This window comes from Anabrus simplex, chromosome 1 (genome assembly GCF_040414725.1).
Source record: "Anabrus simplex isolate iqAnaSimp1 chromosome 1, ASM4041472v1, whole genome shotgun sequence".
Taxonomy (NCBI): Eukaryota; Metazoa; Arthropoda; class Insecta; order Orthoptera; family Tettigoniidae; genus Anabrus; species Anabrus simplex.
This window is the reverse complement of record NC_090265.1, coordinates 1,585,895,596-1,585,912,824: the sequence shown is the minus strand read 5'-3', so window position 1 is coordinate 1,585,912,824 and position 17,229 is coordinate 1,585,895,596. Positions and strand designations below refer to the sequence as shown.

The 17,229-nt window shown below is 38.0% G+C and overlaps 1 protein-coding gene across 1 annotated transcript in view; it reads right to left on the bottom strand.

The window, feature by feature from the left end:
• The window catches only part of nmd (no mitochondrial derivative), a 264,121-nt gene extending 248,134 nt beyond the window's left edge, over positions 1-15,987 (bottom strand). The window contains exon 1 of the mRNA XM_067138223.2: positions 15,757-15,987. Within this exon, the coding sequence (XP_066994324.2) occupies positions 15,757-15,906 (150 nt within the window). The 5' untranslated portion in view covers positions 15,907-15,987. The remainder of the gene's footprint in view (positions 1-15,756) is intronic.
• Positions 15,988-17,229: the final 1,242 nt, after the last annotated feature.

Sequence of the window (17,229 nt, the reverse complement as noted above, 5' to 3'; positions counted from 1 at the left end):
TATATAAGGAGGTGGTCTTGATGGTAGAGATGAGTTATTACTTAGTTACAGTTATGGTTTAACAAGAGTATACTTGCAACCGCGTGTTGGGTTGAACCGACATACCGTCAGCAGTCAACTGTATCAACTGTGTTTTAAGGTTGTGATCTTCATGTGAGATGTGCTTAGTGGTAGGCATTTGTTAAAGATGGCGGTTTGTTCATGTGCATATTTTGTTTGTGACAAAAGTTGATTAGGTTATGTGTATGTTTAGGTGAAATAAGATGTACAATATTATAGGTTAGGATCCACCTTTCAATACTCCGTAATAAGATGGTAAAAAGTAGTTACAACCTGTTTAATGGGACCGGTTTCAACACATTTTAAGTGTCATCATCAGCCAATTTGCGAAGATTTTAAAACAACTAGCACATTGAATACAGGCTCTGAACTTCAGAGCGTGGGTTGGCGACCACGGGGCCCTTAGCTGAGTCCTGGCATTGCTTCCACTTACTTGTGCCAGGCTCCTCACTTTCATCTATCCTGTCCGACCTCCCTTGGTCAATTCTTGTTCTTTTCCGACCCCGATGCTATTAGGTTTGCGAGGGCTAGGGAGTCTTTCATTTTCACGCCCTTCGTGGCCCTTGTCTTCCTTTAACCGATATCTTCATTTTTCGAAGTGTCGGTTCTTTTTCTTTTTTCTTCGAATTAGTATTATATTAAGGATTGTTGCCCAATTGTATTTCCTCTAATAACAATAACCACCACCACCACCACCACCACCCTCTAATTAACGTCCCCCCCTTTCTCTATTTATCATTTCTTTATCAATTACTACGGCAAGTTGTTTCGAGTTGAACCTCGTATTTCTTTCATTATTTCTTCCTATTTTTTAAATATATTTTTTATTTGGCTTTATTCTTTTTTAACGTTTTAAATTATTTTAAAAAACCTATATATCCACTTTGAAATTTGACGAAATTAAATCCTACACTGTTTTCCTAGGACTTCATTCACGTCACCTTTTGCTCTTCGGCCGGAGAAACAAATGCCTACAAGACCTGCCTAGCAACGACTTTACATAAGTGAATATTTGACCTGCTTATGTACTTCAGCTATATTTGTTTTCGGCGCAAGATAGTGATGTTCTGTTTACTCTCTTGACTGTGATTATTGTGTTTTGAACATTTACTGAATTGCTACGTTATGATACAATGTTAATTTTTTGCCTGTATTCAATGTGCTAGTTGTTTTAAAATCTTCGCAAATTGGCTGATGATGACACTTAAAATGTGTTGAAACCGGTCCCATTAAACAGGTTGTAACTACTTTTTACCATCTTATTACGGAGTATTGAAAGGTGGATCCTAACCTATAATATTGTACATCTTATTTCTCTATTCAATACGGAACAATAATGAAGTTTTTAACTTTAAATGTTTAGGTGAAGTTAAGGTGAAATAAATAAGTGTACCAACTGACAGCATTTTGTGTATGTCTTTGTGGAAACATCAAGGGCTCTATGAATGCCCTCGACTATAATGCAGGACTACATGCCCACCAGTTCAGAAGATGACGATGAAATTGAAAGAATATATGAAAAGATAGAAGGTTTAATACAATATGTAAAAGGAGACGAGAATCTAATTATGATGAAACACTGAAATCCACGATAAAATTCCTGCATGATGGTATTTTCAAAGACCATAGAAGTAGGCTAGTTAGACATAAAATCAATAACATTGTGACGTACCCACTTGGCCCACAGATGAATGACAAAATTATAACGTGGCGGGTCACTTTAATATGAAAATAAATAAATGATATGTCATTGTTTCTCCATAAACAGTATCCCAAGGGCGCCAGTCTTCAAGCTTATGGCTTGACAACAAAAGTAGATAATTAATAATAATAATAATGCGTAATGAGACTCAAAAAACTCCCAGGGGTGAGGTGAACGGAACACAAATCATTAAGTACACTAACTTGGAATTTAAGGATCATTAATAATCATTTCATAAAATACAAATTAGAACAGCTATTTATTAAGATGAAAAACGTGACATAACGGCGTTTTAACGACATCTGAACTTACGGAAGCAAAAGAAAAATTGAATGAAATTAATTTTAAAAATGAACTGTTGCGCGAAGACTTGCAGTAACTTATGCCATAAGCTCACCATATGTAGACTCTGTTGTCTTGAAGCTGATGATATGTGGATCTCGTACCGGCTGCCTTCTCTGTTGTTGGATTCCAGTCCTACTTCTACATTTCCTTTCCTTAACACTTCCTACTGTACTCCTTACATAAAGTCGTAATGAGTCCTAATTTTAAGTGCAAAACCACCATGGGTTATGTTCATGGAGAGAATACATTCGTATTCTTCCGTATTACGGAACAGTAGCGTAGCTAAATTCATAATAAAAGCTCTCCTCCCCTATACCAGTCAGAACCGGTCTCCCGTTGACTACCTCTCGTCATTGAGATAACAAGTCCCAATGAGAGTAACTTTTGAGTAGAATATACTCAGATGCGAAGTGAACTAAGTTAAAATCTTCTCAGACGTGTAGACGTCGAATCGTAGTAAGAGTATGAATAAGAATCTCAATGAGAATCTGAATGTCCTCTCCAGCCCTTGTCGGTGGTATTTATCGGTTCAAAAGTCTCCTTCCATCAGCCATATCACATGGTCCAGTAAGATTCGAGGTCTCATCCCTTCTCCCTTGTATTGCTGTGAATCCATCACGTTGCTTCATTACGTTCATTCACATAAGCTGAACTTTCCCGCTGAAATAAAGCGTCTCGAAACGGAGTTTGAAAAGTGGGTGTTAATAATGTATCAACTGTCTCTTCATGAGGTGGAGAGGGTAATATCTCTCGTAAACTTGATGACGTACTTTTCCTGGAACTGGGGTGAAATTAGCCTGCTGACTCTGGTCACCTCACAACGGCTATTGGAAAATTTACTGCAAGTTATAAATATGCGTGATGTTGAAATACTTTACCCAATAATTTGTTCGTTCAGAATACGTTATAGCCGCGATACAAAGAAATGAAATGATTGAAATGGATGATAAAAACCCTATATATATACATACATACATACATATATATATATATATATATATATATATACATACATATTAATTTAAAAATGACCTATCAGTGATTAAATATATACATCTTATCAATTAAATATATAGTTCAATAATTAAAAATATACAGTGATGTCCCAAACATCACAACATTACTGTGGACTTTGTAAGTAAGCGTTAATAATCTAAATAAGACTATAGAAAACTCACCAACAGAACAATACCCGAACAATGCTTGCAGAAAACTACACAAATATTCCTATAGGTATAACTAGGGCTCGAGTGACTGAAGAAGAGGCCCAACATAATATATGTTCATCCTGAGTCATTGTAGGCCAGAAAATTGTGGGTTTTATTTGTCCTTTTTTGTGTGTGTGTGTGTGTGTGTGTGTTTCTTGACTTATTGGTAATTTTTAGCCTTTTATAAGGTCATCATGGCTTTTTTGGAACCTTCTTTAGATTACATTTTCACTGCCCATACTCAAATTGAATTATCATTAGTTCATCCATCACCTCTTAAACATCTTTTCTATAGTAAATAGCCTACATAACATTTGAAATATATCTGAAAAGAGAGAAAATGAAACGAAATTAAATGAAAAGATGAAACTAGTGCTTGAAGAAAACTAGGGGTGTCAAGTGAAATATTGAAAGGAGATTATTTTGATGCAAGTATTATTGAAAAGGAAGATTTTCAAACTTTAACATCCACTGACGTGAAGAAAAGTTTCTCGATGTTTAGGAACTTGCTGTCAGAAAACCAACAATTCTTTACACCTAAGAACCTGGAGATGACTATTGTGATATACTGCAAAGCCAACTGAGGTAAGGTTTCCGAATTCCAATTTCTGTAACCAATTTGGTTAAGCCAAATAATATTCCAGTTATACAATTTCAATTTCTTTCACTGCATTCATTCTAGGTGGAAAAAATATTTCATTCTAAATTCTACAAGTACTTTTTTAACAAACATCGAATTCCTTTTTTTTATTGTGTTAGTCTAAAAGTAAGAAAAAGTATTTCACTCGCATATTTTTGCACTGTATGTTGCATACCACCAGTATTTTGCACTGTTAAATATTATATTCTTTCATTAAAGATGTAATTAAAACTAAAATTAAGAATGAATTTGGATCACATTTTTACGCCCTTTTTGCCAATGTTTAGGTCCTTTTTTTGTTGTTGGTATTTTTAAGTCTTTTTTAGGGAATTTATAGGTCTTCAACTTCCAAGCCCTAGTTATAACACAAAGCTAGGGATCCACAAACAGTCCTCATTCAGTTTAGCATCTACATTCCCTGCTCCTGGAGGCTGATTTGCCTTTATAGTGATTTTTAGTACAGGGATCAACACTATCTACACTCTATTGTCTTAACTCTCATAAATATCTGCCATAGATGGATTATTCAAGATGGATTACTCAAGGGGATAAGTGTTCAAGCTAGCACCCATCAATTCACTGCTTGACAACATTCAAAAATGACTGAACTAAGAAAAACAATGTCATTCACAAAGAAAATAATGATTTTAGCAAGATCTAGCTTTCAGTACTGTACTCAAATCACCAAGCAGCAGTCCAGTGAACAAGCAAGTCTTGGTCAGTCGAGATCATTCATTCTAGAGTCTGAATAATCAGACTATTTCAGAACACTTGTCAAATGAAGGTGCATGTGGCACCTTGAAAATGCCACCATGCTCTCATAATGCAGGATACAGCTGCCAACTGTTCATGGCATCCTTATTTAGATACTGAACACAAACAACTGTTAATGGGATATGATCAATATTTGCTCCCTCGAGACAAGACTTTCACAACACAGACGTACACGCGGAATGACTCGTTTGTTTAATTATCATGGCAGACGTCAGGTGGTGCACAATGCTGCCAAACTCTCTACTTAGGAACTAATGGGTGGTAGTGATGATTGCTGCTTTTAAGGACGGTTTTTTCTTGCCGTGCAGACGGTTAGGGTAGAGCCTGGGCAAGACCAGTGATGTAGGGATAAGCAAAGTGGGTCTGGAGGATGTAAGCCCCAAGGTTAGAGCCGCGAAGCGGCCTTAGGCCTCTAGTTTTCTGTGGAAATTCCATTGGTCTGGACTGGTTCTTGTTGTGCGGGACAAGCAAAGGGGGTCTGGGGGTGTCCGCCTCCAGGTTTACTCGCGCTTTTATTGTACCTAATTGGTAATGGAATCTCATTATCATAATTGATGGGAATTACGTCACGTGCCACTTCGGCAAAAGTACAGTAACACTTAACATTTTCCAGCGCACGCATCTAGGTGCGATTGCACTGTCATTTGTTTCTCTCTCGCTCACTTCTCACGATGGTCGTGATCGTGCGGTGGACAGGGCTGCCAACTGTTCATCTAAAGAACTAGTCGTAGTGCAGCGGCGCTACTTTTGAATTTATGAATCTTGTACGGTGACAAAGCCATTGGTCTGGATACACTGGGTAGATTAGGGACAAAACAATTAGTCTGGATATGTTAGGGGAGGTTATTGACAAAGTTGTGTATTTCTTGTGCGCAGGGTGGTAACGGAATTCATTTTACTTCACTGCTCTTAATGACGTCATATCCCATTGTGGCTCATCCAATTAAAATGCTGGTACGTAGTTAGGCGATGGACAATGGCGCGTGATAAATTGCATTAGGTTATAAAAGCAAAATTACTTCTGGGGGACGGTGGGTGGGTTCTTCGCTGTTGCAGTGAACACATCTCTCCTCCACAAGGTATTCCACTTAAGATTTCTAACATATTACATCCTTATCATGCTATAAAAGTAGGGTAGTCATACTGAATTTCTACTGCCACTTTACATCGGCCAATAGGAATGCAAGTAGCTACTTCAGCAATGAAAATGGTGTAATAGGTCTACTCTTCATTAGGTTGTAAGAGTAAATGTACTTCTGGGGGCAGGATGGTAGGTTCCTGGACATCGCAATGAACACATCCCTCCTCTAAGATGCATTCCAAGTAATATTTCATTAATTTCCCCTTACTTAAAACATTAGAAAAATCTTGTGACAAGGTATCAATTTTTACCCGTGATCTGCATCAACATGTGAACTTGTCCCAGTTTTACGGCCAATGTCTTTAGTGATACCAACCTTACGTATTGTAACCGTTCAGCACCATGCCATAGGCATGTTAGGAGGTTTAGTTAATTATATATGCCGTTTTCAGCAACATTCTATGACATATAATGCAGTAATTAGCAGTCTACATGCCGAACCGGGATGTGATTTGCGATATCCCAGCCCGAAGGGAGCAGTTTTCTGCACTGTAACGAGAAAGGGATAGCGTAGTACTGCTGAACCTTGAAATCGCGCTCTCTTTTCGTGTGAGCGAGATGGAAGGATGACGCTACGCGTGGAAATGCAGGTTGTCGGAGAGTGGGCTGAGTTAAGGTGTGTTAACCCCTGAGAAATAAATGTCCTCTACTAATTCAACACCGCATTCATTGGTGCCACTTCACCATAATTTATTAAAAAGAGGAAGAAGAAGAACACCATCAGAAATAATTTTTGGAAATTTATGAGTCAGGTCTCATTCGAACCGATGTATTTAATGCTAACTGTTGATGCATATAAATGCAATACTTTAATGGTGGGTCGGTAATGACTCTTGTCATGTAGCAGTTTGCAGATTAAAGATGACTGCTGAAATCTGACAACGTGTGGAAAAAAGTGGGAGATCTTGCGTGATGAACCATGACGCATGATTTTCTAAAAGGAAGCTTTTCAGATTGTGAACGACCCACTGATCGCTTTAGTTTTATATGCGATCAGTAGAAAGTAGAGGTCACAAGCTATAATTTGAGTGCTTTCACGTCGCTGAAAGATTCCGATTACCGGACCTTCAAATTCAGCAGGGGCATAATTTACCTCCCCCATGATCATTTTGTCTGGAGGCTATAAGTAGAGCCAGGACCTAGATACAGTATCTCATTGTCATTTGTGTAGCTGCAGTACTAACACGTTAGGAGTGAACTTGGATATCAGTTTATGAAGTGTGTCATAGAAGAAAAACACATCAGTGCGATGTAAAATATTGTGGAATAAGCCGTGTGGTACAAGTTAATGTACAGTATTGATGAATAGAAGTCTTATCTCAACATTTAACATTTTAATTAACAACAACAGTCAGTTGCGGCTCATGGTGCAATCATCAATGAAAGGGCAAACGCGTCGGGTTGTTTAGGGGTAGTGAGACAGTTAATTACGTTCAGTAATCAGTAATAACCGATCCAAAGCATTTTAAGAGTGAGTGACGTTCAGCAAAATTAAAGAGCTGTTCCTGATAAAATTAGCGTTTGCATACTCCATGGACACTCGTGGTGATAGACTGTGTGATTAATGGGGAAATGAACAGTGATTTCTACAAACTTGCCACTATTTGCATTAATCTATTTAAAGTTATGAGTGGATTTTATGAACAGTAGATTCCTTTGAAAGTACATAAACAGTGTTTAATAACTGATTTCCCATTTTGCCTGTATGTTCGTGAGTGGTCGTCGAACCCCGAGATCTGGAGCCTACAAGAATCGCGCCTCAGTGCCTGCAGTTATTTTTACAAGAAACACCCAGAGACTTAACTAAGAAGACCACAGTTCGAGCCATGGATCGTGGTAGTACGAGGAACCAAGGACTATCAAAGAGAAGACCGCTCATCATGACGGAGTAAAAATCTAAGATGTACCTCGAGATGACGGCAAACCATATCTAGTATTTGATAAGTACAACTGATTTTGTATATATTAAACCACGAGATTTGCATGCCAGTAGCAATTTTTATTTTGTAAATATTAAAATGTTTGATTAACAATATTAAATGTAGGGAACACTATACGCGTGTGACTGGGAAAAGATTTATTATTTTAGTTAGGATTTTCAAGTGATTTAAGAATAATCATTGTTATTTAGCAGGCTTATTTGCATGAATTATTATATAGATCCCATAAATTCTTAGTGTATAGGAAGCATATATTTGAGAAGAATAGCGATTTAGCTAAACTTATGTCTTCGTAATGTTATAATCGGGTAAAGATTTTCATAGTAGTTTGAATATAAACTATATGTTTGCTTCAAGGTGATTCCGGTATTATAAATCCCATATGATAATAGATGATCATTGAAGATGTCCCAAAGCGAGGTATTTTGCGAATTATATAGATATGCGAGAAGAATTAAATAACCTGTAAGAATGGAGTCTTCTCTGTAAATTAATGGAACGGATTTGAGATGCGGTGGTATGATATGGAAGGGTAAAGCTGTAACATGTTATGTTGTTGGAATGATAAAGGATAATAATAATTATGGCTGTTATGATATATTGAATTGGGCTGAATATATAGCCAAATAATGAATAATAAGAAGTAATGGCTCTCAAATGAATGCGTACTTGAGAACAAGCCGAGATGATACATAAAAGAAAGAAAGAAACGACGAGTTCAATGTGTTTTTGTAGCCACGGAGCTGAATACACAGCTGTTGTCATGACTGACAGTTTTACTACGTGCGACTCAGGGTCGAGAAAAGATTCCATAGTCCCCAGCAAAGCTTAAGGTTTACTTGTGAGATCCTTTTCATTCGCCAGAGCAGTCTCAATTCCATTCAAATGATACGTTATGAGTAATGCGGGTAATTTTCTGATTTTGCGAAGGATAGATCCCTTTCTATGTTTATGCATTAAATTAGCTTGTGACTGGAGTTTTAAATTTTTTACCTTGGAAGCTGGAGTACTTGAGTTCGACCCATGTTGGAGCGAAGAATTTAACCAGATACTACGGCTTGGTTAAGCCATAATCTTCGCGATATATTGTGTGATATATGTTTGATATTTTTTTAATGTAATGTGTTTAATTATTTCCCAAAGTGTTCTATGGTGATGGGTTCGATTCCAGCGTTGGCTGATTTTTCTTTGAATATAATTTGTTAGGTAAACCCAGGATACACATATGTGTTCACTATAAATATATAATTGTCGTGGTCAAATGGACCATGTGTTTGATATACAGCGATGCAATCTCGTGTTTTAAAGGAAATGTACTTATGGGAATGTATACTTTCTACAACCATGATAATTAACCAAATGATTTGAGGTATGCCAAGGACCAACTACAACTATGAATAAACTACAAGGACATTATTCTTGATTGTTTCTAGTTTATGTGTTGTAGTATGGCACCATATCGTGCGATTTTATCATTATAATAAAATGTTTAGCAAATAATATTTTAACGAAGATTCTTCTCATTTAATAATATTAGTGTATTCCTCTCACATTAGAGAATCCTACCTTCGTTATATTTTATGTAGTGAATATTTTTTTTTTCGAACATCCCAATGCCCGTATGCTTTATGAGTTCAGCCGGTGATGCAATGAAAGTAGGGAGGACGAGACTTCAAACCTGGTAAGTGACTTCCGGAGGTTCTCACCCAACCATTCCATCTATACATCTGTTTGTGAAACCAAATTATGTAATAGTTGCCCTAAATTACCCAGTATGGGTACAGTATTCTACTATTGTGTGTTTCTGTGGTGGTTAGCAGCATGGTGTGTTGTGTGTAAATGAGCCACATAATATTAAACTGAATTATGAAAATTCAACAGTAACTATAGCTCATTTGGAGACCCACTGTGAATTGAACTACATGTGTCAAGCAGTCTCTTACTCATCAGTGTACACAATTTCTACCTATTAATAAATCTGAGGATTTACAACATGGAACTTCACCAACTTTCACTATTATAATTTTACCTTCCGCAGCCCAGTACTCCACTACATTCAGCTGTGCGCGGAACAACTGCCGTTTGTTTACACACTCAGGAAGGATGTTGTCAAACGGTGCTAGTGCTGCCAACCTCTGTACTTAGGAACTAATGAGTGGTGCTTCGACAGCTGGTGGTGGTGATTATTGTTACATTGGTCTGGACTGGTTCTTGCCAAGCAGACGTTAGGATAGGAATTTGGACAAGACCATAGGTCTGGACGGTTAGAAGCGGCCCTAGACCTCTAGTTTTGCCTGGAAACATGATTGGCCCGGACTGGTTCTTGCTGTGCGGATGATTAGGATAGGACCTGGACAAGACCATTAGTCTGGATTGGTTCTTGCCGTGCGGACGGTTAGGATAGGATCTGGATAAGACCAATGGTCTGGATGGTTAGAAGCTGCAAAGCAGCCCTAGGCCTCTAGTTTTGTGTGGAAACACTCAAAGCTGCCACAGCCCTGTATCCACCTCTACATTAACATAAGTATTAAATTAAATAACTGCTGTTGTGTATTTCATATTGTTTCCTTTACACAGTGTTTTTTGTTTGTGATTTTATTCACCCAGGTTGGTAACGCAATGTATTTATCAGCAATGAAAGTAATTAAGTCACATTCTGTTCACGTTGAGAAATGAGAATGCAAGTAGTTACTTTAGCCATGGCCGATGGCGGGTGCTGCTCTTCATTAGGTTATAAAAGTAAATATGCTTCTGGGGGCGGGATGGTGGGTTCCTAGACATCGCAACGAACACATCTCTCCTCTAAAATGAATTCCAAGTAAGATATGCATTATTTTTGCTTCCTTATAATGTTATAAATTCTGGGCTTATACAAAATACAGGAAAATCCTAAGAAAATCCGGTGGACACAGTTAACTGCTATAATTGAAACTTAAAATAATGGCTTTCTAAAGCACTACAGCAAACCAGGCTAGCAAGTGGCGTAAAGATTCGACTGCAGGTTCGGCAAGAATGAGTTAGAGGTCCAACATGGTGCACCCAGAACAACATTACAATTCAGTAAACATGGCATGCAACACCAGCACATTAACCTACACAGCACAAGCAGCATATTCTACAAACATACATACATACATTATCATTATAGACTGTTATGCCTTTCAGCGTTCAGTCTGCAAGCCTCTGTGAATTTACTAAATGTCACCACAGTCCTCGATTTGCAACCAGTGTTGTGGCCTCATTTAGTTCTATACCTCTTATCTTTAAATCGTTAGAAACCGAGTCTAACCATCGTCATCTTGGTCTACCTCTACTTCTCTTGCCCTCCATAGCAGAGTCCATTATTCTCCTAGGTAACCTATCCTCCTCCATTCGCCTCACATGACCCCACCACGGAAGCCGGTTTAGCCTATGCGTACAGCTTCATCCAACGAGTTCATTCCTAAATTAGCCTTTATCTCCTCATTCCGTGTACCCTTCTGCCATTTGTTCCCACCTGTTTGTACCAGCAATCATTCTTGCTACTTTCATGTCTGTTACTTCTAACTTATAAGATATCCTGAGTCCACCCAGCTTTCGCTCCCGTAAAACAAAGTCGGTCTGAAAACAGACCGATGTAAAGATAGTTTTTTCTGGGAGCTGACTTCCTTCTTACAGAATACTGTTGATCGCAGCTGCGAGCTCACTGCATTAGCTTTACGACACCTTGATTCAATCTCACTTACTATATTACCATCCTGGGAGAACACACAACCTAAACACTTGAAAGTATTGACCTGTTCTAGCTTTGTATCACCAATCTGACATTCAATTCTGTTGAATTCCTTACCTACTGACATCAATTTAGTCTTTGAGAGGCTAATTTCCATACCATACTCATTGCACCTATTTTCAAGTTCCACGATATTAGACTGTAGGCTTTCGGCACAATCTGCCATTAAGACCAAGTCGTCAGCATAGGCCAGACTGCTTACTACATTTCCACCTACCTGAATCCCTCCCTGCCATTTTATACCTTTCAGCAGATGATCCATGTAAACTAAGAACAGCAAAGGTGAAAGATTACAGCCTTGTCTAACCCCTGTAAGTACCCTGAACCAAGAACTCATACTACCATCAATTCTCACTGAAGCCCAATTGTCAACATAAATGCCTTTGATTGCTTTTAATGATCTGCCTTTAATTCCATAGTCCCCCAGTATGGCGAACATCTTTTCCCTCGGTACCCTGTCATATGCTTTCTCTAGATCTACGAAACATAAACATAACTGCCTATTCCTCTCGTAGCATTTTTTTTTACCTGGCGCATACTGAAAATCTGATCCTGACAGCCTCTCTGTGGTCTGAAACCACATTGGTTTTCATCCAGCTTCCTCTCAACGACTGATCGCACCCTCCCTTCCAACATGCCAGTGAATACTTTGCCTGGTATACTAATTAGTGAGATACCTCGATAGTTGTTGCAATCCTTCCTGTTCCCTTGCTTATAGATAGGTGCAATTACTGATTTTGCCCGATCTGAAGGTACCTTACAAACACTCCATGCTAATTTTACTACTCTATGAAGCCATTTCATCCCTGCCTTCCCACTATACTTCACCATTTCAGGTCTAATTCTATCTATTCCTGCTGCCTTATGACAATGGAGTTTATTTACCATCCTTTCCACTTCCTCACGCATAATTTCACCAACATCATTTTCCTCCTCCCCATGAGCTTGGCTTTTCACAACACCACCAGGATGATTTCCTTTTACATTGAGAAGATGTTCAAAATATTCCCTCCACCTCTCCAGTGATTCCCTGGGATCTATTATGAGTTCACCTGAATTACTCAAAACACTGTTCATTTCCTTTTTCCCTCCCTTCCTAAGATTCTTTATTACTGTCCAGAAAGGTTTCCTTAAGAGTGGACAAATGTTGAATGAGACTTGCACAGCAAGCAAAGGAGATCTGGGTGCAAGTCCTCAGGTGAGTGTGACAAGACAACTGGTCGATTAGGTGCAGTCCCAGAATTGCAGGCGTACGCTCCCAGTTTAGCTGCTGCAAAATAGCCTACAGATCTCTAGTACCAACTGGGGCCTATTCCACAAAAGTATGGTCTTGTACATTACAAGTTACCGTACTAGTGTGGGTTCTTGTATGGAGTAGTACATTTCTGTTCCACAAAAGATTGAAAGTCTCTTGTATATTACCAGTGAATTCTTACAAGTTTTACAAGTGACGACATATCAATAAACGTATTACGTCATAGCAAGAATCAGCTGCTTATCTTCGTATTCCATTCATTGAATTAGGTTGTGCTTGCCTCATTTGTCGTAATATTGTATTTTAAGGTAAGTTATTCAGTAGAGATTCAAAAAACTCTAATATTTCTGTGAATTTCTTAATGCTACAATGTTATTTTTCAGTTTATTTCTTTAATGATAGGAAATTACTCCGTTATCATCACCTATTCTGTTCCGCGATCCTCGCATATGTTCCACGATAATCTGGGCCTATTGCACAGCAAGCGAAGAGGATCTGGGTCATTAAGAATCAGATGCCACTAATAACGATATTCGGCTGCCAAACTTAATTGTTACGAAATTGCAAACTCTGCATGAATTGTTAAAATGGTGTCAAGAGAAACGAAGTTATTCATTTTGAAAGAAAGATATTCTTTTTGGCGCATTCAGTGAGAGTCTGAAAAAATAAGACAAAATAAATGGTTGGATGGAAATATTTGAATTGGGAAAAGCTTACGGAGCTTTTGAGGGGAAAAGTTGGACATAGCCTATGTAAGAGAGATTCTGCTCATTAATGATTCCAGGAATGTCCTTGGAACACGTTTGTTCAGTATTTTCAGGCCAATGAAAAATTTGAGATTTTATATCATTTATTGCAGCTACCACAGAATGTATTGACATACAGTCCGAAGATTTTGCCATCCCATGCATATCTGCAATACCATAATAACGACCACCATTTCCTAGCCAATGTAGTGTTGTTAGTAACTGTTGTTTAGTAGAGAGAGATTTCTGTTCATAGGATGTTTTAACCTATTCCCAGTATCTATCTTTGAAATCATTTAGGAAAAGGCTAGGAAAACAACAAATAGGGAATCTGCCACCTGGGCGACTGCCCTAAATGCAGATCAGTATTGATTGATTGATTGATATCAAAAGTTCTTCCACTTGTATTGTGTTTAACCTGAAACACTCATTGTATTCAAATACTGTACAATGTTAAACTGGAAGTTTATTCTTTCCCTATACAGAAGGTAGTTTTCATTTTAATCACCATCACTATTACTATTTGGTATTACTGCTAGACCACATATTTATCAAAATATATCTGAAATAAGCATATTTAAATAGCACTAGTATATTTATATATTATTGTGCTTTCACTGGTAGAGAATACTTTCCAATTCACTAGTGAGTTACAAGTACTAGTACTTTCATGGAACACACCCATAAAAATTCACTGGTAATCTGTAAGTATGGAGTAGTAGAGTACAAATGTAGAAAATTCTTTTGTGGAACAGGAAATCTGGTATTTGTACTAGTTACTTGTAATGCACAAGACCATACTTTTGTGGAATAGGCCCCTGATCTGCTCTGGTTAGACCACTGGTTTGGTTAAATCCAGCAAGTGACAAGACCATCACTCTGGTTTCTTTAGGTCCAGTGAGTTACAAGACCACTGGTCTAGACCATTGGTCTGCTTTGTTGATAAAAAGTGATAGCAGCCCGGTTGCTAGCTACCATAAAAATTTCAAGGAGTGACACATTTCACACATGCCATGGCAATTTCGAACTGAGTACTTTCCTTATTTTCACCAAATATAGCAGCCCTGTGGCCAGACATGTATTTTTTTTTTTTTGCTAGTTGTTTTTCTTATTGCGACGATGGGATAGGAAAGGGCTAAGAGTGCGATGGAAAATAGGAAACCAGAAAACCATCTTCAGAGCTGCTGACAGTGGGGTTCGAACCCACTATCACCGGATGCAAGCTCACATCTGCGCGCCCCTAACCGCACGGCCAACATTCCCGGTCCAGACATGATGCAAGTTCTATCAGAGACAATTGGAAACTTGACTTTGTCACAGCCAGCCAGTAACAGAAAAATGGTTGCATTTCATATTTACAGTCTCCATTTCAGTGCTTCAACATAAGTAAAAAAATTTCACGAATAGATAATTCTTTAATGTACTAGTAAATTTACATATACTATGAAAGCTCTCTCTGATCATCATGTTTAAATGCCAACAAAAAGCGCCAAGATTTAATTCCATGCGAGGGAAGCACCTGTGAACCCGGTTTGCAATTTTAGGCTAACAGAACTTCATGGTATCACCTTCTGAAATACATTTTGAAAGAGAATTAACAATGGTTAACTCAAATGTAAAATGAATTGCAGATACCGGTATTTTTAAATATCGAGTAAATACCTAGGTCTAATAGCTATATGGAGCACAAAATAAAGAGATATCTTCAAACCAATATGAAAAAAAACTTGCTTCTTTCTCATTAGTTAATCTATAGGCCTAACTAGGAAACAAACTTCCAGGAAAGAAATCATCCAAAGAAGCACCTCTAAGAAGATAGAAATTGCAAGATACTAAATAGTAAGGAAAGGTGATTGAATAGAGTAGCAAGGTATAAAGTTCAATTACGCTGACGATAATAAAATATTTACAATCCCAAACTATCTTCCTGAAGTATAATAATTAGCGTAATATGATCTTCGATGAAGAGACGTCGAATTTTAACAAAAATGTATCCCAAACAATTCTTAGACTACATTACGTAGATGTAACATAAATAGCATAGGATCACGCAAATAATTCATAACCAAATTAGTATGTGCGGCAGCGTTATAAAATCAGTAATTAATCCTCTTTATGGATAATGGCGATATTACTTACTGGTGTTCTAATTCAGTGACGTCCTTTAACCTACCTTCTTCCTAGCTTTTTTCTTCTGTTTATTTGTTGGGTCCAGTTGGTTTATCATCCATTTTACACTGAAATACGTGACGGCAGTAAACAAAGAAAGTCTGACAATTAGACTGAGGATTTCAGTTCGCGAAAAAGTGTGTGATTCACTCATTATTTTTCACTTCAAAACACTTCCAAACAAACTTCCAAATGTCTGGCAAGGAACACTGGTATCGGCGAGTAGCCCATAGGAGGAGCCATGCGCACTGTCGAGTATCGATATGTGCACGAATCATGAATAATTATCGACATTTATCGATATTCACTGAAAATTTGTTAACATTTATTTTTAGTATTTGAAGCTTCAGGTTTTTGATATTCATGTTCTTAGAATTATAACATGTCTCTGATTGAATAATAAAATAATTTGAATCCTAATAAATGTAAAATTATTTTATTTGTTTCTGAAATGTATTCCGGGGAAGAATTAACGATAGTATTATGAAGCCAGGGGAATACCCTACCAGGAGTATCGCAGTGGGTAGACTGGATGAGAGTAATGAAATTTTCAGTGAAATTTAAAAAGATAAATCTTAACAAAATGTTAAGTGAGATGCGGAGTGAAATGGTATTAGGGTGACCAAACCGTCCGGCATTTGCCGAACATGTCCTCATTTTATAATGCTTGTCCTCTGTCCGGCACGCATTTGTTATTTCCTATCAAAATGTCCGTCTTTTTGCATATTGTGTTACTTGTTCACTTTCCTATTGTTTTCTCTGATACAAAGCTATTTTTGTTTAATTTCTTCCATTTCAGGCCATATTCGGGATACCCCTGTCAGAATACGTCATTTACTAACATGATTATTTCGTTTCGCGTGCCTTCAGATTTCGTCAGTTCAGTGCAGTCAAATACAGTAGAGACTCTACTGTATCTAACGCAATGCAATGCAATCGCAAGTTGCACCAATCCATTCTACAAGGTTCTTAAACACTACTAAAGGTTGGGCCCAACGCGAGCCGAGCTGCTATTGGTTAACGAATTGACGTCACAGTAGGAGCAAAGCAGCCGAGCCCAGAGCGCGCAAATCAGTAGGAATCTCATATCAGCAAACATTACAGTTTCTCAGAACTCAGCGGGGGTGTATTCCGGCTTCCCGCGCATTTGGTGGCAAACGAGTCAAGTCTAACGCGACGTCACTGGGAAATAACAGGGAGCTGTGAACTCGCCACTCGCTTTGAAGTCTTGGTTGTGTTGAGTTTGTGGGTGATAAATAGTGAGGTCTGTGTTATAGAATCTAACTTACCGGTGTAAACACTTAGTTTCTCATGTAACATGCGATTGGTTTCTTTAGTGTTCTACGTATTCAAGTAAGATGAGTAAAAATAGAACTAACTGTGCCGTTGGTTACAAAACTCACGACATAGTTTACCATCGATTCCCAAAGAATGAGGCACTCCAAAATACATGGGTAGCTCGGTGCAAGCGAATGGA